The 27153-nt window shown below is 37.2% G+C and overlaps 1 protein-coding gene across 1 annotated transcript; it reads left to right on the plus strand.

Moving 5' to 3' along the window:
* Positions 1-4470: 4470 nt before the first annotated feature.
* Positions 4471-27153, plus strand: CDC7 (cell division cycle 7). Its single transcript, XM_019753077.2, has 12 exons — positions 4471-4571; positions 5283-5476; positions 10689-10772; positions 11944-12079; positions 15963-16056; positions 16143-16285; positions 17177-17429; positions 18053-18148; positions 18903-19081; positions 19898-19980; positions 22176-22325; positions 26244-27153. The coding sequence occupies exons 2-12, from the start codon at positions 5362-5364 to the stop codon at positions 26636-26638; spliced, it is 1728 nt and encodes a 575-aa protein (XP_019608636.2). The 5' UTR covers positions 4471-4571; positions 5283-5361; the 3' UTR covers positions 26639-27153.

Here is a 27153-nt window from a genome sequence, read left to right on the forward strand (position 1 = left end):
GATTTCAGGTGTACAATTCTGTATTACATCATCTATAAATCCCATTGTGTGTTCAACACCCAGAGTCAGTTCTCCTTCCATCACCATATATTTGATCCCCCTTACCCTCATCTCCCATCCCCCACTCCCCTTACCCTCTGGTAACCACTAAACTATTGTCTGTGTCTATGAGTTTCTGTTTCTCATTTGTTTGTCTTGTTCTTGTGTTGTTTTTGGTTTATGTACCACATATCAGTGAAATCATATGGTTCTCTGCTTTTTCTGTCTGACTTATTTCGCTTAGCTTTATACTCTCAAGATCCATCCATGCTTCTGTCTCTTTTAAGTCTCGGTCTCCAAAGCTCTATTTCCCCTTCTTGGTAATCTTTAACTGACTTTTTTGGAAGTAGAAGAAAGAGACAACAACCTACTGAATAAACAAACTATGATTCCTCAAAAAGTGAATCAATTAGATAGGATGAAAAACTCAGTACATATTGATGAATGCAAAAAGATGCTAAGCATTAATAAAACACCTTCTCTATGGCTAGCAGTGAACTAAGTGCTATGAAGAATAAAAGAAATTCTTAAAAGACAAAGTCCTTCTCCACAACATTATAGTCTAGTTCGAATGTGAAATGCACAAAAGAGCAGTGATGTTCAAAGAACATGACAGTATATTTAATAAGGAACTAAATTGTTCAATACAATTAATTAGAAAACAAAACAGTATGTGATAAAATTACTAGTAGTCAGTCTATAAGGAGTTAACCTTGAATTAGGGGAGGGACAGGATCCCTGGCTGAGATATTTAGAGGAATGGAACCTTCACTGACCTCAGAGGATGCATAGACAGAAACAAAAGACAAAAATAAGAAAAACACACATGTACCTAGAAGCAGAATAAGCACCTGTGAAGGAAAAATAGTGAAGGCATTGGCCAGACCCCAAGGAAAGCTTTGTGTTATGTAGTTATCAACATCCCAAAGTAACAATTAAAAATTCAACAATTAACCCATCTTCAATCTGCTCCTGGAGATATCCGTAAATGCAACTAATCATTTAAAACCTAAATTCTCATTGCTCGTTACTCTCATAGCCATTTACTGAGTCTGCACTGTGTGGACAGCATTAGGAATCATACATAGGGAAAGGGAAAAAATACTATGAATTAAATAAGCTAAGAATATCAGGCCTACTAGTCTAAGCACTTTAGGTGTCTTAGCTCACTTTATCAACTTCAATTCCTCTAACAAAACCAAGGAAGCATTTTGTCAATTTTACATGTTTGAAATAGACTGAGTGTCAGAGATGTTGACTGACTTATCCAGGCTACATAACTAATATAAAGCTGGTAAACAATTTGGGGCACAAGATGAAATTATTCAAATGAGTAGTTACTGTGCACTTAATATAAAAGATACAAAAGAGAAGTTAAAGGCTATCCAAGTAAGTATATGATTAAATGGGGGAAAAAACTTTGGCAAGGATTGTGATAACAGGCTTATAGATGAATGAGACCAACTTCTAAATCAGTGGTTTTCACCCTTGTTGCACTTTAGAGTCAAATGGGGGGGCTTTAAAATAATCTAATAATTGGATTCCACCCCAGAAATTCTGATGTAATTGATTTGAGGTGCAGTCTGAGCTTTAAGATTTTTAACAGCTTCTTGGTTGACTCTAATGTTCAGGCAAGGTTGAGAACTAATGTTCCAGAACGGAGCTTGTGAGTCTTTAACGTTGGAGTCAAGATAATCTGCTCTTTCCACAGCAAAACAGATCTTTTCCTCCAGCAAATTTAACTACCCTCTGGAATGCTCTTATCTCTGAAATCCCAGTTTTCACTACTCCATGCACCATCTACTACCTCTATCCATTCAACTCAACCTCATACCTCCATTATACCAATTCTTAGATTACAGAGAGTTTCGATCCATCACTCCCAGAATTTTTTAGTCTATCAATTGATCAATCAATCTACATATCAATAGCTATCACCTTCCTAAACCCTTTCCTTCTTGTCTCACAAAGTTTCCATGGTGCATCATTACAATCATTTTGAGGACTTACAAGAGCTTTAATTTCATAATTTGTGGCCAAATATTTGGATTTTTATGGCTTAGGCTCTGAAGACTTGTAGAGCATAATTCTGCCCTTTTGGGCTCCAGAACTGCCCACAGGGCCAGCTACCTCCTGTGCTGATTGTATCGTTTGATAAATGTTACTCCTTGCATCATTGTTAAATAATATTCCCTGTACTATGATTGCATGATCAAAGGCAGCCTTTATGTTCTACAGGCCTGGGCTGAAACTAGAACTTGATAAATACTTAATGGTATATTACCCATTGTTCTCACCTCACAACCCCACTTGTTTGATCACTGAGTCAGCCAACCATTGAAAGTGCAGTTGCCCCCACCAATGAGAAAACAAATGTTGTAAGTTTATTGTCTTTATTGTCTTGTTTCCCCTAGCAACCATCTTTTTGGTCAACAGCTCCTTGTAACTTTTGGCTTTATAAACCTTGCCCTATCCCCTCCATTTTGGAACTTATTCTAGGTTTATACTGAGGGCTATGTTTCCTGATTTGCAAATCATCCTCTGAATAAAATCTCTTTAAATTTCTTTTTGAAATGTTATCTCTGGAATTTTGTTTACAACTGCCTACAAACAGCCTCACTTGCCCTTCTCTTAGTTAAATTCAACTACCTTTTTCCACGTCTGAATTCTCTTGACTGAAGGTGACTTTATATTCGTGACACAAATCGAAAATGGGCACTCAACCCTGCTGGCAATAATACAATCTTTTCTCAGGTCACCTTCTCACTTCCAGAAGATACCTCTGACCTTCTCACTCCTCCAACCACTAATACCCCCTTCTTGCCTCACTCTCAGCTGAAGACCTCATCTTATATTTTATTAAGAAAATGGATGCGATTAGGTAGGAGCTACCTTATCCTTCCACCCATTCACAAATGATCTGCATCTGAATTCATCTTCTGTCTTTCCCTCCTATTAAAAGGATAGGAATCTAGGTTCTTTTTAAAGGCCCATCCCTCTCCCTATGCTCTGGATCCATTCCTTCATCCTCCTCTATAATTTCAATCCTGTAGACATTCCCTTTTTCTCCAGCATCAACAATTTCTCTTTCTGTACTAGATCATTCCCACAGTAATATAAACTTTTATATGCCAACACAACATCAACAACAAAAAACTTCCCTTGCTCTGCTTGTCCCACTCTAGCCACCATCCTATTTCTCTTTTTGGTCAACCAAAGCAACAAAACCTTGAGACTATCCCTAGGTGTACATACATCTCTTGTTCTTTAATACACTCAGTCTTTCTGCCTCACTACACCTCTGAAACTACTCTTGACAGAGGCTCTAATGATTGCTAAATCCATTGGTCACTTCTGTTTAGATGATTTAGATGATTTAGAAAGGGTTCAAGGAAGAGGAATTTTGCTCTGGATTGAAAGCTGTAGGGAGGTAGAGGTAATTCTGTAATTGTGAATTTTAATAAGTACTGCCTAAAAGGACTGAGTATTATCTACTGGACTGAGGTTAAACCTGTAATTGATAAATAAGCAGCAGTTACTCATATTAATTAGGATAGGGCAATGGTTGCTCATTTTGGGGGGCTTGGACAATGTTTGTTTTATCTATGTTCAGACATGATTACAGAGTGCTTTTATTTTTGTCTTTATCTATCATGGTCACAGAGTGGCCTTGTGTGATGTTGATGTTCTGTGAAAGTTTCCCCTCTTAAGCATACCAAGCTCATTCCTGAGTCTGCACTTGCTCTGTCCTGTACCTGGTAATCTCTTTCCCTATAGGCTCCCACCATGGTGCCTCCTTCCTCGTCACTGTCACACCCTTCCTCCGGATCATTAAGCAATATCTGAAAGAATGTCGTTCATTTATTCGTTTTGTTATTGTCACCGCCTCGCTGGAATTTAGTTTCATAACGTCGTTTTTGTTGTTTTCTGTCGTGTTCACCGCTGTAAACCATCCTCTAGAAACCAGCCTCCTAGCCAAAGGCTCAATATATACTGACTGAATGCCACTGGGCTCATTTCTTCGAATACAACCACAAATAAAACAGCAATTGCATTTTTTGTTTGTTTTAACAGGGAAGTAGGGCATTCAACAAAAAGAAGTGAAAGCAGGGCGTCAAAGTGAATCTTTAATCCAGAGTGCCCAGTATCTTGTGTGGCCACAGTATGTCGGGATGTATTAAGACTCCAGGACCTGAGACTTTCCTGTTTCTGAATTGTCTTCTTTCCTGAAAATTGTGTTGGTTCCTTAACCTTATGGTTCACTTTAAGTTTTAGTCAAGTATTATCCTGTGGCTTTATCTTTGTAACCGCTTTGGGGCAGCCACGGTCTTGGGGGTAAAAACCCAACCCCCTTGCGCAAGCGCCCAGTAGCACATTCAGCGGCGCCGAGGGCTGTAGTGCGCATGAGCAACTAGAAGCAGCGAGGCGGGAAGTGTTGCGCAGGCGCATTTGGCAGACACTCTAGGTAGGGTGCTCTTGGAAGCGGCGACCTGGGCGTCTGGGGGGCGACGGAAGTCGTATTCCCTTAAACCGTGAGTTTCCGACGGTTTGTTCTTGGCGCGGGATTGTGAGGGATTAGAAACGAATTTTGGATCGTGACTTCAGTCTGGTCGCAGCGCAGTATCCCCGATCCTTCTTAGGATCCCACTGACCTGCGGCGGGAAAGTCGTGCGCCTGCGCACTAAGCATCCCGTTTCGGTCACAGGTCTGAGGGAGGAAGGTCCTTCCCAGCTGAGCTCGCGGCCCGCGCTCCCCGAGGGATCCCATTCATTCCCTCTTCCCTTCCAGCTTCCCGCCCTCGTGGCCAGTATGGTATCAGTTCTCCACCAACTTGCATGGGGCCTTGGACCAGCTTCCTGGCGCTCCCTTTCAGTAGCCAAACGATTTCCTCCTTCAGTCCTCTTCCTCAGATCAAACCGCTCTCCCACTAAGGCCTCCCCCTTCCCCCGCCCCACTTGCCAGCAGGCTGGTGCCAGTGCAAGGCTGATCACAGGGCAGGCTACCTCCGCATGCCCACCACCCGGAGGCTCCCCCCACTAGGAATTTCCCTTCGGCTTCCTGCCGATATTTCTGGAAGATGAAAGTAAAGCAAATGGAATCTTTAGAAATGGCCCTCAGTTTTCTTCCTTTGGGGATTTGAACATCTGGTGGGTTTTTAAATGTTTGCCCCTTTGGGGGGGGGGGGCAGTGGCATTTTTTAATGCTCAGTTCAGTGAGTGATTTAAACTTCTCATGTTCTCCAGGATTCTAATTGTCACAGCTGCTTTGCTCCCCTATGGACATGAGCCCTTAGCTGGCATTTTGCATCCCAGTTGTTTTGTGATGGACGCGTCTTTGGGGATTCAGGTGGATGAACCTGTGGCTTTTTCTCCCCTGGGTGACCCCTTGCAGGCGGATGGCTCGTTAAAAAAACATGAGCAGAATTTTAAACCACCAGGTATGTGTTTTATTCCAAAGATGTACAGGCAACAGTTCAGTAATTTCAATTATTTAAAAAACAACTTCCTGAATCTTAAACTGAGTTGTATGTATACATAAAAACATTTTTACAAATCAGTAAAACTTCCTAAGATCTAGATTTAGGACTGGGTTGCATTTTAGGAGGATTTTAGTCCAACCATCTCATTTCACAGATGAAGTTGCTATGGTGTCAATATTAGTGGAAGTTAAAGATAATTCTTTGGCTTTTTTGTGGAGCAAGATGTGAAACTTAGTAGGTTTGAGCAAAATAGTGTTATGGTGACGTAGCTTTAACTGGAACATTCTAGATGCTATGTTACAAATAGACTACAGGCCAGCAAGGTGAAAGCAGAGAGCATACTAGTTAAGGAGGCTATTGCTGTATCAAAGCTAACTTGGATATATCATGTAGCAGAAAAAAAATTCACTGTAAATTTCAAAACAGAAGCCTAGACCTTCGTGCATAAAATAGGGACATTTAAATAATTTTTTAGCTGGTGGACTTTTCAGGGTCTTCCCTCAATCCTCAAAATTTATGTATTGGTCATTGCCTTTAGTAGTATTTTCCAGCTTTTGAATGAATGCTCTCTTCTCCTGTCTACTTTCATCTCCCACTTCAGAATCTGAGGATTTTGCATTCACTTTGGTTGTCAGGAAGTTTTATTGTTGTTTTAAAATGTCATAGTTGTTAGGCAATGGCAGGAAACCTTAATGTAAACATATTTAGAGTTTTGTAAAGATAGAAAAGTACATCGTACATAGGAAGTGAGTAGTGGTGTGGAAGCACGTTAAGCCAAGTCATTCACATGGCTTGTGCATTACAGTATTTTCTTATTACATACATTTTCTTTCTGGTGATTTCTAACAGCTAACCAGCATTTCTACTGCAAACTGCCAGCTCATGCTTATGCAAAGGGAAGGTCCAAAATGTGGAGCTCATAGGGAAACCATAGACTATTATTGTAGTTGGAAGGTAAAGTTCACCTTATCCAACCCCTTTGTTTTACAGGTTAAGAAACTGAACACTATGTGGTTTAATGATAGGAGTTGAGTTGAATCCAGATCTTTAGCTTCTAGGCTTTCTTCTTTATTAGTGTTGTCCAATAGAACTTTCTGTGATAACAGAAATGTTTCTATATTGTCACATGTGGTTCGTGTGACTGAGGAAATTCATTTTTACTTTAATTAATGAATTTGTCACATAAAACTAGTGGACAGCACAACTCTATACTACAAAACTTTTGGTATTATTAATCATGTACACAACAAAAATATATACATATCCTTTATCAATACATTTAATAAGACTACAAGCAGAGTTCCTAAAATATTTCATATCTAAATGCCATTGATTGTAAGATACACCATTGTATGTACTACTTAGAAATGCTGCCTATTATACTATGATGCAATGCTTTCTTATCACCTAGGATTTTTAAATTTTATACTTATTGAAAGAGATTTTTTTAGACCTATCAGACAAATAATTCTATATCTCTGATACATACTTAAAAGGAAAATACACATTTCAGATCTGTCTCTTCTGAATCCCTTTTTGTGCTTAGTTATTGATGTCCTATTCCCCCCCTCACAATATTGTTCTCCACACATTAGTGAACCAGAATTTCTTTGGTGAATCCATTTTTTTAAAGCCCTTGTTAATGGGCCCTTAATTAAGGAGATCCCGGTTGTGTGGAACTGAACTACATTTGATTTTACCACCTCTGCTGCTCCTTCCTACACCATTTGGCACTTAAGGGTTAGATGTGAATGCTCCTCTGTGGTTTTTTGGATTTTCAAGTCACTGACACCTATTCTCTGTAAGTTTTGATGCTAGCGGACAATTATAAGTTGCATTCCACTTTTAGAGTTGTTAAAATGTGTCCTAGAATCAAATGTACTTTTGAACATAGCATTTTAGTACCCATTCACGGTGCCTTTCCTGTGACACTGGAATTTGAAGCTGGTTGGAATTGACACTCATTAGGACAAATTCTAATGCAACTGTCACTGGTAGAAAGCCTGCTTTTTCCCGAGGCCTGGGTTTTGGTTTCTAGAGTGAAGTAGTATATTTGCTGATAAGAGGTAGCTGCTGCTGTTTTGGCTTCACTCTGTTGTAACTTCTAAATTTTTGCTTTTTTTTTTTTTTTTCCCTACATCTATCTTTGGACATAATGATGGTAATTATTCATTCATTCAGCAAACGTGCCAGGCACTGTCCTAAGAGCTGAGTGTACTGTGATGGATTCCACAGACAGGGAACTTATATTGGTGGAGCTTATATTCTTGTGGGAGGAGGCAGCAAACAAATAAACAGGATAATTTTATAGTAGCTAAATATTCTGAAGACAGTGAACAGGATGATGTGAATAATGGGAGGAGTGCTAACTTAAATAGGATGTCAGAGGAGACTGTGACAGTTAGCCAGCCACAAGAAGTTATAGGGAAGAGAATTTCAAGTGGAGAGAATAATAAGAGCAACAGCTCTAGAAATAATGTTCATAACAATAACCAACAATAAGAATTACCACTATCATTTATTTAACATTTACTACGTGCCAGGCATTATGTTAAAAGCTTCTCTTACATTATGTATATTGTTTCATTGAATCCGCACAGTAGCTCAGTGGCATGGGTACTGTTATTACCACTTTTCTATAGATGGGGAAACTAAGGCTCACAGAGATACGCTGTGTGCTCAAGGAAAGTCATGCTGGCTGGTGAACAGTGAGGCCAGGACTTTAACTTAGGCCTCCCTTCTCCAAAACTGGTGTGCGTAATTACTGTCGTATTGCGTCTTGTATTGAATTGATGATGCTTCTCCTATACACCTATGAACCATGAAGTACATGGGAAGGTGAGGGTAATTTAAGTAAGTTTTTCCTATTTCCTTAAATGGGCTGATATCGTAGAAAGAATACTGGACTAAACCTTCTCTTATTTATTCTCCAGCTTTTAATGTTCTTCCTCCCCCTCAAATTATCCACTTGTCATCTTCTTACTTAAAGACTTCTATGGCTTTCACGTCCTTTCCCTTCCTCAGCCACATTGAATTTCATTATTTCCTCCACCCTACTCTCCCTCCACAATAATCTATGCCTTTTTCCTTTTACATTTCTTGGCATACATAGTTCCTTCTTCCTAAAATGCCTTCTTCCACTTTTTCTACTTGGTGAGTGCTTCAAAATACAGTCTTAACTGTCACTTGAAACTTCCTGGCACCTTCAGAAGTATTCATTCCCCTCCCCCCCTTCTACCTAGTAATATATGCATTCGTTTATTACAATTATTGTCTTGTATTAAGAGTGAGCTTTTAAACATCTGTCTCTTACTAGACTGAGCTCTAAGAGAACAGGGGCTGCACCAGATTAGTTCATTTTTTTATAATATGACCATTGCTGAGCATTTGTTAAAACACAGTATTAGTTGAATGAATCTATAAGGTCAGACAATTAAGTTCGCAAACTCATCCTAGAAAAAGTGCTACATACCTCATTGCTGAATATCACTATGGTCACATTCGAAGGACTCCCCTTGGGGAGCTGTGAACCGACGCCAGCACCTAGTCCACCCTTCAAAGCAATTTTGGAACTCTTTTTACTGGAATGGCCCTCAGAGCTATCCTTGTATTACCCTTGATGTCCTGAATGTCATCAAAATGTCTTCCTTTCAACATTTCCTTTATCTTCGGGTAAAGAAAGAAGTCACTGGGGGCCAGATCAGGTGAGTAGGGAGAGTGTTCCAATATAGTTATTTGTTTACTGGCTAAAAACTCCCTCACAGACAGTGCCGTGTGAGGTGGTACATTGTCGTGATGCAAGAGTCGTGAATTGTCGGTAGCCTTTTCAGCACTTCCAAATACGTAGTACACTTGGTTAACTGTTTGTCCAGTTGGTACAAATTCATAATGAATAATCCCCTCTGATATAAAAAAAAAGGTTAGCAACATCGTTGCAACAAGTTTGCGAACTTATTTGTCAGATCTTCATATAGACTTATCAGCAATACCTCTGTGAAATTGGGCAAGTGATTTAACTTCCCTGGATAGGGTTTCCTTACCTGAAAAATCAGGGTAATAATTCCTGTTCTGCCAATATCAAGTGCTATTGTGAAGATCTGAAATGGTCATACATGTGAAAGTGCTTTGAGAATGTCTTAAACTGTTAACAATATGCAGAGTATTATGATAACTTTAAAAAGTAGCTGATTGGCCTAGATATGGGGATAAAATCTGATGACTTAAGTATGTGGTTTTCTTTTGTATCCTGTAGTTTATCACATTTTATATTATTGCCTCTCCTTATTTTAACCATGTATGTTTTTGTAAAGAGCTTATATTTATTTAAAACTAGCAGTTTACGTGCTGTCAGGGATAGAGGATACTATTAGTAATTGGAACAATTTGTTAAAAATAGTTTTTGATATGCCTGAGAGCATTTGTAGACTGTCTATCTGAGGGAATACTATGAATGTACAATACATAAAACTTTCCCAAGCCTGTAAGGTTTTGTATCTTTGCGGGAAGGAAATACTTTTCAAGAAGATTGCATTGTGTCCTTGTCATGCCATCTAGTGATCATAGCACACATTGTTTAGGTATTTTTTTTTTAAAGTTAGCTTCTTCATTGTGTTGTACTGTGGGCAGTGACAATGTATCTGTTCATATGTAGTAATTCCAGAGAAGTAGAAATTCCCTGTGATTCTGGGACTTACCGTGTTTCCCTGAAAATAAGACCCAGCTGGACCATCAGCTCTAATGCATCTTTTGGAGCAAAAACTAATACAAGACCCAGTCTTATTTTAATATAAGACCAGGTATAATATAATATAATAATATAATATAATATAATACTAGGTCTTATTAATTTTTGCTCCAAAAGACACGTTAGAGCTGATGGGCCGGGTAGGTCTTATTTTCAGGGAAACATGGTACTAGAAGTCTAGTCAGTGTAGCTTGAAGTGTGTGATTCAGACAGTTTTGTCTTTTAGTTCAAGAGGTGTATATGAGTTACAGCAACTTGATGGGATTTTAATTGTTCTTACCATGATTTTAAAGCTTATTATACCTAATTATTTATTTGTAACTTAGTCATAATTTAGAATTTATTTCATTGAGTTTTTTTTTAATTTAAGAAAGTATAAAATATACACTCATTAATTGTAGCTATGAATTGTTTTTTCCTTGATAGGTGTTAAAAAAGATATTGAGAAGCTTTATGAAGCTGTACCACAGCTCGGTAATGTGTTTAAGATTAAGGACAAAATTGGAGAAGGTAATTTGGGGATATACTTTATCTTTTTAAGATTTTTTTTTCTTTCCCCTTTTGTTATCCTTGTTTAATCTTGATGTTTATTATTATTTCTTACTGAAAAATACACTTTAAAATATTAACACCATGTGGGGTGGCCTGTTAGCTCAGTTGGTTACCTCATACATGAAACCTAAGATGGCAAAATGATGAAAGTAAAGTAGTACAGTATTTATAGGATGGTCAATATTAGCATAAATACCATTGAAAGACTGACAATCATTTTGATTGAATGAAGGGTGAATTTGGCAGACAGATGTGAAGGGAATGAGAAGATAAAATAGAATTTTTTTGGTGGCTATGTTGAGAAATGTCTAAATAGTAAAAATACTTCCATATATTTTATTGCTTGCTTTTCACATTGAAAAGTGTCAGACTAGAAAAGTCTAGGTCAGTGGGGACAGAGTAATTAGATGAGGTGATTTGGGATGTAAGAAGCAGATCTTTACATTTTTCTCCTTTTTTGAACTCTGTTTTACACTGGTGTCCTAATAAATTGATAGCTATTTCTGAAGGTGGAGGAGTATGTTCTAAGGCTAAATAAGCTTGGGAAATGTAGTGTGTATAGGCCCCTTTTGGTTATTCATGATGAACACATTAAAGGCTGGAAAATTTTGCCGTAAAAAATAAAAAATCTATCAATTTGTTTTAACTCAGCATTTCTTAAACTTAATTGACCACCATATCTTTTTTTTTTCTCTTTTGTTTAATGCTAAATTTAAAAGCCCAGGTGTTTTTGTAATTTTTTCCACCTAAGACTATTACCATTCTTACTTTTGACATACCTGTATCCAAGTCTTAAGAAAGTAATTTCAAATGACAACATTATAGAAAAAGACTTATTAGAACAGGTCATGACCATGGAAATATATTATGCTAACCTAGACAAATATTCACTATAGAAGTTTGATTAAATTAATATAGTGTCTCCTGAGGGCAGTTAAGGATTTATTAAAAATTGAAAATAAGTTGTAGTCATAGATGTGTTGCTCTTTGTTTTCATTGTTATTAAAATATTAATGATAGATTATGATAACTTGATGGGTTCTAAACAGTTTTTATGTTGTATTTTAGCGTTGTTTTATTAACATTTTTGAAAACCAAATATTGAAAAATCTAATAAATTGTTTTATAGGCACTTTCAGCTCTGTTTATTTGGCCACAGCGCAGTTACAAGTAGGACCTGAAGAGAAAATTGCTCTAAAACATTTAATTCCAACAAGTCATCCTATAAGGATTGCAGCTGAACTTCAGTGCCTAACGGTGGCTGGGTAGGCAATTTAAAGACATTTTCATTGAAATGGCCGTACGTAATTTTTAAGACAAATTTTAAGTAGATATCTAACAGGGGTGATGAGATTGTCCATTAATTAAACGGTCTTTGTCAGGTGTTTGCAATTTGCTAGTACTTTTCCTCTAACTTTGGAATGCTTAGTACAATTTGTATTAATTTTTGGAGTAGATTTCCCTGGGGGCTAAGCTTGGCTTCCTGTTGTTTTACCACTTCTTTTTCTCATCTTCCTGCCAAATCATAAACTTTGGCTTCCATGGGTCTAGATAGTTTTTTTAAATTTGGAGAACTCATATTTCACATCCCAGCTATAGAGAGCCTCATTTCTTATTTTATTCTGAACAACAGAATCATTTGGCATGTCTTTCTCATTGGTGTCTCTCTGCTAGGTCATGCCTATCAACATACACACATGATCTAGCATCTCTTATCCCCCCTGTACTGCCATCCCATTTCCAGCTGCTCCATCGTTTCTTTGCTCCCCTTCACAGTCAGACTTCTCAAAAATTATCTACACATGCTGTTTTCACTTCCACACCCCCCTTTCACTACTCAGATAGCTGTTCTGTATACTAAACTAAAGATACTCAGTGCTGTTCTCTATACTAAACTAACACTCCTTTAGGTAGAGTCAACCATGACTTCATTTTGCCAGTTTCCTGTTTCTGTTTACCTGAACTCTAGGCTGCGTTTAACATAATTGATTTGAACCATTATCTTCTGACTTCCGTACTGTCACATACTCCTTGTTTTCTTCCTGCTTTATTTGGCCTTTCCTTTTCAGTGTCCTTGGCCAGTTCTCCCTCTTCTACCTGACTTCTAAATGTTGGAGTTCCTCAGTGCTTGATGCTGGGCTTTCTTTTTCTAGACTAGTTCCTAGGTAGGATCATGTATTTCCACATGACTTTAAACACCTGCCTATTTGACATTTCTGCTTGGATACCTAATAAACATCTCACACGTAATATGCCAAAAACTAAATTTTAATCCATCTTTCCCTACCAAAAAAAAGAAACAACCCTATTGCAACACCTTGTTTTTATGTACCCATCTCAGCAAATGTCACCATGTAACTCAGTTGCTCAAGCCAGAAACCTAGTAATCATCCTGTTTTTCCATTTCTCTCCTAAACCACATCCATCACCAAGTCTTGGCCATTTTGACTCCAAAATATATCTAAAAACTCATCCATGTCTTTCTGCCTTCTCAGCTACTACTTCAAGCCAGATTACTACAATGGCCTACTTCTTCTCTTACCCCATTACTCCCATGGTTACAAAACAGCCAGAATGATCTTTAAAATATAAAAATATGTGCGCACATAATACAAATTGGTTACTGTTAGTTCCACCACTTAAAATCCTTCAATGGTTTCTCAGGGTACTTTGGAAAAAAAAAAAAAAAAATTGAACCTTATCCCATGCCAGTTTTCCCACCTCCCTCACTGTGCTCCAGTTTCTTTAGTTCCTCAAAATTGTCTCAAGAGCTTTCTTACCTCAGGGCTTCTAGCCATACTGTTCCCCATTCAGGAAGACCCCTCACAGTGCCCACTCATCTTTCTGATCTGAGCAAGAGTGGCACCACTTCAAAGAGGTCTTCTCTGAATTAAATTAGATTCTCCTACTTTTTATTGTCACAGAACCTTTTGCTCTCTTTTACAACTCTTATAATCTATTATTATTTCTTATCTTGTTTATTACTTGCATTATCTACTGGATAGTAAACTCCATGAGGGCAGAAATGGTGTTAATTTTAATTCACCATTGCATCCCGAATGTCTAACATAGTCTGGCAAATACCGTGTTTCCCCGAAAATAAGACCTAACCAGAAAATAAGTCCTAGCATGATTTTTCAGGAGGACATCCCCTGAACATAAGCCCTAATGCGTCTTTTGGAGCAAAACTTAATATAAGATCTGGTCTTATTTTGGGGAAATATGGTAACAGTTCCTGCTAAATATTTATAGAATGAATGAACAAGCCTATTTCTTTGTTTCACTCTTCTGTTTATTATAGAAGACAAGAGGATGCTGAGATGGCCTGTCTAAGGCATAATTACATATTACATTCTTTTTTTTTTTAACAGTTTTTTTTTTTTTTTTAACTTTTTTTGTTTTGTTTTGTTTTAAAGATTTTATTGGGGAACAGTGTGTACTTCCAGGATTTTTTTCCAAGTCAAGTTGTTGTCCTTTCAATCTTAGTTGTGGAGGGTGCCGTTCAGTTTCAAGTTGTTGTCCTTTCAGTCTTAGTCGTGGAGGGCGCAGCTCAGCTCCAGGTCCAGTTGCCGTTGCTAGTTGCAGGGGGCGCAGCCCACCATCCCTTGTGGGAGTTGAACCAGCAACCTTGTGGTTGAGAGGATGCACTCCAACCAACTGAGCTATCCGGGAGCTCAGGGGCAGCTCAGCTCAAGGTGCCGTGTTCAATCTCAGTTGCTGGGGGCGCAACCCACCATCCCTTGAGGGATTTGAGGAATCGAACTGGCAATCTTGTGGTTGAGAGCCCACTGGCCCATGTGGGAATCGAACCGGCGGCCTTTGGAGTTAGGAGCATGGAGCTCTAACCGCTTGAGCCACCGGTCCAGCCCACATACTACATTCTTGTCCCCTGAATAAAATCATTCCTTTTTCCACACTTTAAATCTCTCCCACTGCTGTACTTAAGAACAGTGCACACTGAAATCTTTATATGTTCTTGCTTCCCTTCTAGCTTCCACACTGGTTTTTTCTTCTTTTCTTTGCCAGATATTTCAGGCAAATTGTCTTTATGTTCTGCTTCTGTTGTATCTTTTTTCCTTCCTTAAATCCTGTTTTACCTCTTCCTTCCCACTTAAATTGCTCTCTGAAAAATGACCAGTTAATTCCTCTTTGCCAAACTAAAACCCTTCCATCAATTCTTACTCTTTCTGACCTCCAGGCTGATCACCCCTTGCTTCAGAACTCCTCACATGCATGGCACCCCTATCAGCTTTCTGCCCCTTCCTCCTCATTTTGCTCTCCAACTTTAGGTACTTGTCCAAGGTTCAGTTTTCTCATCATTTTCACAGCTTTACATATCACTTCTGTGCAAGTACTGTCACTGATTTCTCACTTAAGACTTAGTCCCATGTCTCGATATCTTTATCAAAATGATGAGCTCTTGGTTTTGAAGCTTCTTTTCCTGATTTCTCTACATATTTTGTTGATATCCATGTTGTTTTACTCAGGCTCAAAGCCATGGAAATAAACTTTACCCTATTCTCCTCATCTTTCATGAGGTGCTGTGTAGCATAGGGGTTACGAGCATAGATCTGAAGCAAACTGCCTAGACTCAAATCCTGGTTCCATGGATTTCTGGTTTAATGGGGAGGTTCCTTAACCTCTCTGAGCCTCAATTTCCTTGTCTGTAGAAAAGGGGAGGAAATAATAGCACTGTTCTCATAGGGTTGTTGTGAAGATGAAGTGAATTTGTTCAAGATATGAAGTGCTTAGATCAGAGCTTGGCATATAGTGAATGCTTGGTAAAGGTTAGCTAAATTTTTAAAATTTATTCATTACTATTACCATCTTATCTGTTACTAAATCTTCTTAATTCATTCTTGTTATTCATCTTTTTCTTCTTATTCTGTCACTCCTCCAATTAAAACTGTATCTCATGTTTGAATTATTATAGTATCCTCATAACTAGTGCTATTTTTGTTTTAAAAAAAACTGTCTTGTACAAGTCAGTTGAATGTGTATATTCTATATGAGGACAGTTTTAAGTTAGTGTTCTAGCATTATTTATGCATTGATAAAATTGCAGGGGGTTTTTATGTTTGTTTTTTGTTTTAAAGTTTCAGTTTATTTGACCTTTCCTCTAAAGTTCACTGTGCGTTTTTCCACTAGGGGGCAAGACAATGTCATGGGAGTTAAATACTGCTTTAGGAAAAATGATCATGTGGTTATTGCTATGCCGTATCTGGAGCATGAGTCCTTTTTGGTAGGTTTTGGTATGTCTTAAATTTTTATTAACTCAGTATTTAATTGAAAAAAAATTTTATGACCTAATTCATAACTTTATTTTAGGACATCTTGAATTCTCTTTCCTTTCAAGAAGTACGAGAATATATGTTCAATCTGTTCAAAGCTTTGAAACGCATTCATCAGTTTGGTATTGTTCACCGTGATGTGAAGCCCAGCAATTTTTTATATAATAGGCGCCTGAAAAAGTAAGTGTGGAAAGTTACCAGAAAATATTTACACTTGAGTGAATTTGTGCTATGGGATCCATCTCTTAGACATAGAACATGCTGCGACAGCCACACACAGATTTTTTTCTGTGATAGGAGAGGGAAAATACAGTGAAGAACATAAAATTGTATTAGTACATCATTCAATGCTCCATGGCTCAAGGGAAATAGCACTTAGCTAAAAGAAACTTAGAAAGGGTCTAGTCTTCTTGACCTTACACATTCCTCTTATTTCTGGGCTTTATTTTTCTTTTCGGTAAATGAGGGGATTAGACCACATGAAAGCGAATTTTTTGTTTCAACACTAAATTTTGTATTTATATATATTTTTTATGCTGGTTCTATACATGGAGGCATTGAAAACTTAAATACAGCTGTTTATACATTGTGTCATATTAAGTGTGGTAAGAAGAACCGAACTATAACTTCTTTCCTTGGGCCTTTCTACTCCTGACTGTTCTCTTTAGTTTTCTTAAATCAGATTTTAAAACTATGATTTTAATTTTTCTTTTAAACTTGTTTAATTAAAAATTATCTGCTATAATGACATCTCTGCCACCGTCAGAGAAGAAAGAATTGTGTTTCTATCCTGTGTTCCTTGTCAGTACAGGCCAATGGAAAAACGGGAATTAAAGATTTGGGGGGGGGGGGGAGGTACTTCTTTCCTTACTTTTCAATCCTAGTTAGCTATTAAATCCTTACCTTCTGTGTCAAACTTATTTTTCTTTTCCTTTTTCAAGAATGTTATAAATTCTTAATTGATCCCCCAAAGAATCACAGTTTCTGTATGAGTATCGGTTGAGCTTATTATAATGTTACTAAGCTTTAATTGTAACAGAGACGTCAAAAATACTTCCTTTTGTTTCTTAGGTACGCCTTGGTAGACTTTGGTTTGGCCCAAGGAACCCACGATACAAAAATAGAGCTTCTCAAATTTGTTCAATCTGAAGCTCAGCAGGAAGGTTGTTCACAATATAAATCCCATCTAATCACCGGAAACAAGTTTTCATTAAGTGGCCCAGCAGCAACTAAGGAGCCGGATCAGCAGCCCACCACAAAAGCTTCTGTTAAAAGGCCCTACACAAATACACAAATTCAGATTAAACAAGGAAAAGATGGAAAGGTTCTACCTTTTTTATTTCTTAACTACTAACACAGTTTTAGAAATGTACTCCTTCATCCAACAGAGGGAGGTGTAATGCTAGGATAATACTGGCAATTTAAAATAATTTGTTTTTACAATTGTTGTCTATGATTAGATTTTCACTAGTAAGATTTGTAACGGATCATGTTACTATTTTAAAACTGAAACGTACTTGGTAGATTTATACTGTCTTTGTCATTACCAATTACATTATATAACAAAATGGAAAATAATAAGTTTTCCCTGCATGTTATAAAGTTCAGATTAATTATCCTTTTTAAAAGAAAGCATTAGTTACAGGAGAAAAATTCTGAAGTGTCTATCTCCATTTTAGCTGCACAGCAAAATGTAACATCCATGCAGGTGGATTTTCCGTTTTTTCAGTAACATATTTGTGGACTGTGATAATGTTGTATGGGTGTCAAGAGTTCTGTATAGACTATTTTCTTCTTTCACAGAAGTGTTTTGGTGCCTGAGAATGACTTGGATGCAGCTGTTTTTGTTTCATGTCACTTAACTCTTTCAAAACTATAGCAGAGTACAGCTGGCAGAAAGTGTTACAGATATAATCCTTATTTTCCTTGTTTTTGTTGGTATTGTAGGAGGGATCTGTAGGCCTTTCTGTCCAGCGCTCTGTTTTTGGAGAAAGAAATTTCAATATACACAGTTCCATTTCACATGAGAGCCCTGCAGTGAAAGTAAGTAATGTAGCTTCATAGTGTAATCGTCAGTTAGTCATATACTAAAGAGAATTTAGGGAGAGGGTAGGTGAGCATTTATTATCAGGAAGTTTTTAAAAGGAGTTGCTTCAGCAGAAGGTATTACTACTTTGAGCATCTAGTCAACACTTTTATTTTGTCCAGTTTTTTCCTGAGCTTTTCTGGTGGACTTTTTCATTAACTGACTGTTGCTGTCCCCCTATAGGAACATTTGGAACATTCATGCCTTTTCTCTCATTGGCTAGAATGGGAGCTCCCAACAAATGACACATTTCTGACACATAGTTAATAGCATAAAGATGTTTATAAAATTATCATCAATGTTAAATGGTTTTAAGTTGACTTAAGATATCCTATAACAGCTAGATAGTATGAGCAACCAATTAAAATTCTGATTTTAGCCAATGTAATTGTGCAATTTATAGTTCTGAAATGGAGTTAGACACTAGAACATAACTGTTTAATATTTCTGTAACATACCAGGAAAAGTTCTAATAAAATATTAAGTCAAATATTTACCAAACTAGGACTAATTAGTAAATTTTAATGTTTATTCAACAGAAAACCCTAAAAAGATCTTAAATGTTTTAATAAGAGAACTGTTCGTTTACAATCCAATAGTCATGCAGCAGTTTTAAAAGTTTTGCATCCACTATTGCATTTTGCCACGCTAGCATTTGAAGACATCATATTAAATGTCATAAAAATAGAAAATACGACTTTTCTTTTACAGTTTATGAAGCAGTCAAAGACTGTGGATGTACTATCTAGAAAGTTAGCAACAAAAAAGAAGGCTGTTTCTACAAAAGTTATGAATAGTGGTGTGATGAAGAAAACTACCAGTTCTTGCCCCACCAGCCTGACCTGTGACTGTTATGCAACAGATAAAGTTTGCAGTATTTGCCTTTCAAGGTAATGTGTTTTGATGGTACTGTAAAATCACCAGCATGCTGCCTGCAAGATTAGAAATGGCATCGATTCTGCTGGACAAATTGATTGAGTGAGCCAAAGGAAATAACACAGTTCTGTCAACTACATATGTACTGATGGAGAGTATTACCTTGGAGAGCAAATGATAACTGTTGTCATGTATTGTTCACTTGACACACATACCCTCTTTGGAAAATGCATTTGTTCTTTATACAAATAATTTTTGTGGGGGGATAGCTTTTTTGGTATCTGAGAATCGTACATTTTGCTTGTTGATTTAATCTTTTCTTTTTTTTCCTTCGTTCCTGCCAATGCAGAAAAACCAGAACCAAATAACAGAGCTCTTCTTTCACTCTCATCTCCAACTCTTTGCCACTTCAATTTTTTTTTTCCTTCAAGACTTGGTTTTCATGAGCCTTTCCTGATTAACTCAAGTATATAAGTGAATAAGTATATCACTCCAAACAGAAATAAATTTTCATACCTCTGAATTCCTGTTGTGTTCTATTTTTCTGTTTTGGCTTTTCTCACCTACTTCCTCTTTTCATGCCTGGAAGTTACCTTAAAATCTTTCTGGAATAAGGCTGGGAACTAGTTGAGGGTGTGGGGAAGGATCTGTGGAAGCAAAATTTAGGATTTTCATCATACTGAATTACCATTTGCTTTATAATAACTTATTTATATAGATAGATATCAAGGCAGAATTTATTGTGAACTAAATTGATAAATGGTTTTTTTTTTTTTGGTCTTAAATAATTAAACTTGAACATAACTAGAAAAATCTTATCTCATCGTAAGGCGGCAACAGGTTGCCCCTAGGGCGGGTACACCAGGATTCAGAGCACCAGAGGTCTTGACAAAGTGCCCCAATCAAACTACAGGTACGTTGCACTACCAATACAGACCCCAATTAAAATCAATTGTCCCAGGCATATTTTATTTTATGTACTTTATTTATGACTAATATTTGAGCTCTTCTGCTTTTAATTAAAGTACATAAGCAGTTCTAGCAGTGTGGTATTCCCATTTTTAAAGATAATAGTATTTATGAAAGTTTCTAATCCTAGTGTTGCCTCTTTTTAAAAGAACTTTTTTTTTAATAGATCACGTTTTGGTTATCTATTTACAAGATGATTTTAACAGAAATTTTGTTAACATCCCCTTTGTGGGGGAAGAAATTGTGTTTAGTGGTCTTTGCTAACTTAAGACTGACAGCATTTTATCTGTTTGCATAATGCCTCAAAACTTTCCTGTGATACACGATTGTGTATTCCATTAACATTATTTTGTTATTGTAAAAACAATAGAATAGCATTAAAAACATTTTCGAAAAAGAAAAAAATTATGGAACTGAAATATAGGAAACATGAATACTACCATTCACTTGGATTATGGAATTTAAAGAAATGCATTTACGCATTGTGTATATTCTAATGATACAAAATGATACCAAAAAAATGAATAAAACTGTCTGCTTATACTCTAGTCAGGACACATTCTCTAATTATAAAACAACCCGTTGAGTATGAATATAAAACTTTATACAAGGCATTTTTGGGATATCTGAAATACTTGAAAGGATTTTGGAAGAAAGTTTATAAAGCAAGAACTTCTGAGAAGAGATTTGTAAGTTGGGGTGGGGGTTGGCATTGAGGCATGAGCAGACAAACTCCAGAAACAGCATGCGCTAGTCATACAGGAAAGAGTAAAATTTTAGTGTAGCAAGAATCAAGGAGTGATGAGAAATAAACCTATAAAGAGGTAGACAATGTCAGGTCACACTTGCTAAATGGCTTGGACTATATCCTGTAGGGGTTAGAAGGTTATCAAGAGAAAGAGATGGTACCTTTTTGTTCTAGAGGGATTATCTGGCAGGTGTGTAGAGAGGATAGATTTTGGAGAATGGGGACCTGCAGTAGTCCAGGTGAGAAAGGATGAAAGCCTGAATGAGGGCATTAGTCATAGGAATGAAAAGAAAAGTGAAGGATTAGGAAGGCAGAGCTTGGAGGATAATTGGATGTGGATTTGGGTGTGGGGAGTTGAGGGAAAGGGCATCCCAGATGTTTACCAGATTCCTAGCCTGGGGGACTTAGATGGGTACCAGTGGCCAAGGTGGAGAATGAAGAAGAAACTGGTTTACAGGGTAAGACGGTTGGGGGCATTATTAATTTGAGGTATTTTGAGGACATCCAGATAGAGATGTCCAACAGTAAAAATAAGTCTGGAACTCAGGGATGCCTGGTTCGGAAATACAGTTGAGTGTCATCGTTATATAAATGGTAGTTGAAGCCATAAAGTAGATGGGCTAATCAGGGAGCATATAAGGGAGAAGAGGTTGGAATTCTGGAAACCTCAGCACTTGAGGCTTAGAGAAAACTTTGAAGCAACAGCAGAGGTACAAAGGGAACCAAGAAAGGCGAATGATACACTGACCAAGGAAATAGAGATCAAATCTGGTGATACTGGGAGGTCAACAATTAGGACAGAAGATGTCTCTAAAAGGAAAAAGAAATGTTTTTTAACATGAGGCTGAGCTGGTCTTAATCTTAACTACCAAAATTCTGGATATTAGTCTCTATAGCAAAAGTTAGGGTTAGCACCTGGCCGAAGAAGCGCTTCTGATGTTAAATACTTTTCACTAAAATGAACCACTTTTACTACTATAGTGTGTAATTTTTGAGGAGCATCTAGATTTTTTCCCCAGATAGCTAATTTTGGATTTTTATCTTAAGAATATGCATTTATTTAGTGTTTTCTAATGATGAAATATCCTTTTAAATTTACCAACAGTGTTGCTCAAAAGAGAAAACATTGTATTGTGTATTAAGGATGTTAGACCAGGGAATCTTAATCCTGAAATTACATTAAAAGCATCTGGGGAACTTCTGAAAAAAAGATTGATCCCTGAGCCCTACTCCGGAACAGTTAAATCAGAATCTCTGAGGGATTGGGCCTGGGCATAAGAATTTTTTTAAAGCTGTCAAGATGATGTGAATGTACAGTAAAGGTTGAGAACTGATACAGATGATAAAATTACAGATTTGGGATTTTTTAAAAAGTTTGTTTTTTGTTACAGCAATTGACATGTGGTCTGCAGGTGTCATATTCCTTTCTTTGCTTAGTGGACGATACCCATTTTATAAAGCAAGTGATGATTTAACGGCTTTGGCTCAAATTATGACAATTCGTGGATCCAGAGAAACTATCCAGGCTGCTGAAACTTTTGGTAAGCAGTTTTATGTTGTAGAAGAAAACAAGTGCTTTTGATTATCTCCTACAAATTACTTAATACATTATTATGAAATTCTCTTTTCAAATAAACATTCTGTGTTCATAAAGTTCTCTGGTGTTGGAAGATTTCTCAGTTGCTTAAAAATTAATTGCATGTGTAAGAAATAATTTTCATCACATCTATTCATACAATTACTTAATCTTATCAAGCACAAAGTGCTACACTTCTCCAATATTTAAAGTTTAACCTTATTATCTTGAGTAAAATAAGGGATAAAATCTTAACTCCTTATAGTTGTGGTTTGACTTAATTACATAAATTTTTAATAATATGTTTTAATTTGTTTATTATGTATTAAGCATCATGTGCACTTGGGCCTCCTTTAAATGATCTTAGTCTACTAACAAACAATTGACATGTGGTCTGCAGGTGTCATATTCTTTTCTTTGCTTAGTGGACGATACCCATTTTATAAAGCAAGTGATGATTTAACGTAGTAAATTGTACTACAACAGAATAAGGACGGCAGTGGGGAAGATAATAGAACGTGTGTTAGTTGTCAGCTTCCTTAGGGTTAGGGTAGCAGAGAAGAGAAATGAACAGAACCCCTTACTGATGTAGTATCATTGTGAGTATGTACTGGACATAGGAAGTCATCTCCTTAGCCCCACAAAGTTCTTGTAGTTCAAGATTGGTATATATAGTGTTCTTCATAGAGCACCTGAGAATTATCTGTTGGCCTTGCACTAGCCAACAACTTGAACTCAAATGCTTGAGAACAAGCAATACAATAATTTCAAAAAAGCCCTTGTCTGCTACCATGACATTTGTCCTGGAATGTTCCTGTGTCAGATGTTGTACTTCCACTGTTGATCCTCATTATAACAGCGACTACAGATGGGGGTGAGGATTTCAGCTGTTCAACAAAATGCTTTGGTGTTCTCTGATAAATTTCATACACTCATGGAGTTATTCATCAGTAGATGAAAGTTTTCTCAATCAGTTGAGAGTAAACATACTCATGTAAGAATGCCATTTCCAAAGTATCCATGTTGCTTTCCACTCATGGTCACTTTTCCCTTGCATGTATGTATTACTTTACCTTATTTTCCTTAGATAAAATTTTCTTATAATAGGTGTAAGAAGGGTAGAAATTGTGGATTGACTTTGCTGCAGAAACATTTTTTGGTAACCCTCTATTATGAGGCTTTCTTCACAACTACCACTAAGTTTTTCTGGTGGATTAGACCACAGCACTGGTGCCTAAGCAAGGGACCATTCTTTTTTCAGTCAGAAGTAGTTCCTGGTCAAAATCACTTTTTTATTTAAAACTAACAAGCCCAGACCCTTCCTACATATCATACTTTTCTGAATCCTGTTTTCCGGGAAGGGCTGGATTAATATAGGTGCATGTGTTTCATGAAGTTCTTCAGGTAATTCTGATTGCACCCTTGGTAAGACCCATTGACCCAGAGCCTGAGCACAAGGTGGCCAAGCTTATCTTAGGGCGGGCTGGCAGCAACTCCGTCCTAACGGGCATTCTACACTGTGTGGTGGCACACTGACACAATCATACCCAGCCACTCTGGAAAATATTAACTAAACTTGTGCATGGAGAATACACATAAGGTGGGCATTTGAGTTCAAGCTGTTGGCTAGTACAAGGCTGAGATAATTCTCAGATGCTCTACGAAGAACACTGTATATCCCAATCTTGAACTACAAGAACTTTGTGGGGCTAAGGAGATGACTTCCTATGTCCAATACATGCTCACAATGATACCACATCAGTAAAGGGGTTCTGTTCGTTTCTCTTCTCTGCTACCCTAACCCTAAGGAAGCTGACAACTAACACACGGTCTATTATCTTCCCCACGGCCGTCCTTATTCTTTTGTAGTATAATGTACTGTTTGCTTGTTAGTATAAACTAAGATCATTTAAGGGAGGCCCAAGAGCACGTGATGTTTAATAAACACAATAAACAAATTAAAATATATTATTAAAAATATTTATGTTATTAAGTCAAACCACAACTATAAGGAGTTAAGATTTGATCCCTTATTGTAATGCTTGTTCTCATCCTTAAAAAATAATGCTGCATAGCACTTGTCTGTTTTATTAGCATGACTTCTCTAGTTATTTCAGTCAAATCTTCCTGTAACTTTTGAATACAGAACTCAAAACTTTAGCAACCACCAGTGTTCTTCTTTATGATCGAAAGAAATGTCTTGCCTGAGGTTAGCAGTGAGAATACCTCTAATTCTCTTGTCTTATGTGTAACTTGCCCCACTGTCCTCAACCCCCAGACCTGACCCTATCGTAGGTTGTCATTAAGTACTTGTTGAGTTGTGTCAAATTCAATAGACAAAATATTTTTTGATTAAATATATTAGTTTAAATTATTTCCCCTGAATAATGAGCCCTCTCTTTGGGTATATAAAAAGATAATTTAGGCATAATGTATAAGTTGGGAAGGTGCTATAACACATAGTGTTTATTATCTCATGACTTCAGAGTAGTTTGTAAAAAATTAAGGAGTAAGACTGTATGACTATTCTTCTCGAGCTATAATTTTCTGGAGAGAATGGGAACAATAAAATAGATTTAAAAGTAAGAAAGGATTGGCATGGGTATCCTCAACCAACTTAGTTTTTGGTAGTTTGTTTCCTTTGTCTCCCTGCCTGCCATGCCACCCCCACCCTTTTCCCCCCTACCTTAGGTACACCAATCCAGTAGTTAGATCAGAATATGTCAAAGTAACTTTATATTATCCAGAGCCAGATTAATTGCTTTAATAGTCCACATTGTTAACAAATTACCCTAGAAAGGAATCTATATGCTGTTTCATTCATTGTTTAGAGCCACATTTCTGTTTAATAAGGAAGTATAAGGCAAAAATAATAAATACATTATTGCCTATTTATGTGCTTAACTTACTTTTGCCTATGTCTGATAGTAATCCTTTTGGGAAATTGTGTCAAAGATATTTATATTTTTAAAAAACTGAGATCTGGTTTGTATATTCATATAGAAACATTTATTGGAGCTTTATATGTACCAGGTACTATTGTTGAGTCTGTTCTGATAGAGCTTAAATCCTTGTGGGGAAGACAAAACAAACAAATACATACTGTCTTTAGATCAGTGATACTGAGAAAGATAAAAGGAGAAAGGGAGTGAAGAGGGCTCAGCTGTTTCAGATAGGTTGATCAGGGACAGCATGTGTAAGGATATGAGATTTGAACAATGACATGAGAAGCTGAGTAATGCCTTTTTGTCCAGTCCAACAGGCATTAATTGAGAACCTAGTATTTACCAAATGTGGTCTAGGTTTAGGGGATTCAAAGTTCCTGTCTTCAAAGAGCTCATAGTCTAGTAGGCAAGACAGACATATATTTTACCAGATACAATACAGGATGGCAAAAGTAATAGCAGAAATCTTTGCAGGGTACAATAGACATTTAGAAGGATCAACTCTCTGAGAGGGTCACGCCTCACAAAGGTCATTCTGGAGATGAGTATCGTGGGCACGTGGGGGTGTGCAGGACATCCTAGGCAAAGACAGGAACCATGTAGAGAAAGGCATGTAGAAGCTTAGAAGGGGGAGAGGAAATGGAAGCTGCAGCTGATTAAAGATTATAGAAGGATATGATGAAACTAGAGAAGTTGGCAGAGTCAAGTGAGTTCTTACCTTAGTAATTCATATTGTCTACTTACTGTCTCCCACTTTATGATTTGATCTTCTGCTATGTAGTGCAAAGCAACTTAAAATAGCCTGTGGTGCTCTAGCTCATCCTCAGTGTAAGTGTTAATATATCCACAAAGCACATGGTTGGGCTTCTATGTTTCTCATGAGAGAGGCTTCTGATGTATTCAACTGATACAAAATAGTGTATTTTTTTCTCTTGTAGGCAAGTCAATACTGTGTAGCAAAGAAGTCCCAGCACAAGACTTGAGAAAACTCTGTGAGAAGCTCAGAGGTATAGATTCTAACACTCCCAAATTTACAAACGATATTCAAGGGCCTGGTTCTCCTGACCCAGTTTTTTCAGAGAAGACTGCCCATAAAGCTTCTCACCTCATACAAACACCTCAAGCACAGCACTCAGGGAATTCACTGTGTAAAGAGAACAGAAATGGCTGTGGGGCTCATTTTGATGTGTGTACCACCAATCTAGAAGGCTGGGATGAGGTACCTGATGAAGCTTATGACCTGCTTGATAAACTTCTAGATCTAAATCCAGCTTCAAGAATAACAGCAGAAGAAGCTTTGTTGCATCCGTTTTTTAAAGATATGTGTTTGTGATTATTGTTCTTCATTTAATGTTAGCTGTTGTGTATCGTGAGATGGGGTGAAAGAGTTCTTTGTGTAGCCATAAGTTCTTATTTAGACACCAGGGCAAGATGAATAATTTATTCTAAAATTGTATGAAGATTACTAACAACATGATTTTTGAGTTAGATCTACCCAAGGAGAATCAGCTCTTTAGTTTCCCTAATTATCACTGCCATGTACAGAAAAAGGGGCAGTTTTAGCCTAGTACATAAGGGTTCAAGGTGCAAGTCTTAAATTCAATGGATGTTTTAGGGATTACATGAGTCAAAAAGCTTACTTTATTGATTTCTTTGAACTATGAGTTATGTGAACTGTTGGAAGACTCAAGCCTGTACTGGTGCTCTAACCATTCTGTAGGTTAAGAAAATAATTTCCTCTTCTAGATCCATACATTATGCCTTTTGTGAACACTAAGCAATGAGAAAATGGGGATATCACTTAAAATTGAATGTAAATTATCCATTTAAAAGTATTTTGTGAAAACA

The sequence above is a fragment of the Rhinolophus sinicus genome, linkage group LG06 (assembly GCF_036562045.2).
Source record: "Rhinolophus sinicus isolate RSC01 linkage group LG06, ASM3656204v1, whole genome shotgun sequence".
In the NCBI taxonomy this organism is placed as follows: Eukaryota; Metazoa; Chordata; class Mammalia; order Chiroptera; family Rhinolophidae; genus Rhinolophus; species Rhinolophus sinicus.

Coding starts and splice junctions, on each gene's coding strand:
- CDC7 (XM_019753077.2), top strand. CDS start 5,362: ATGGACGCGTCTTTGGGGATTCAGGTGGATGAACCTGTGGCTTTTTCT. Junction 16,057..16,142: donor TGGAGCATGAGTCCTTTTTG/GTAGGTTTTGGT, acceptor ACTTTATTTTAG/GACATCTTGAATTCTCTTTC. Junction 19,981..22,175: donor GTGCCCCAATCAAACTACAG/GTACGTTGCACT, acceptor TTTTTGTTACAG/CAATTGACATGTGGTCTGCA.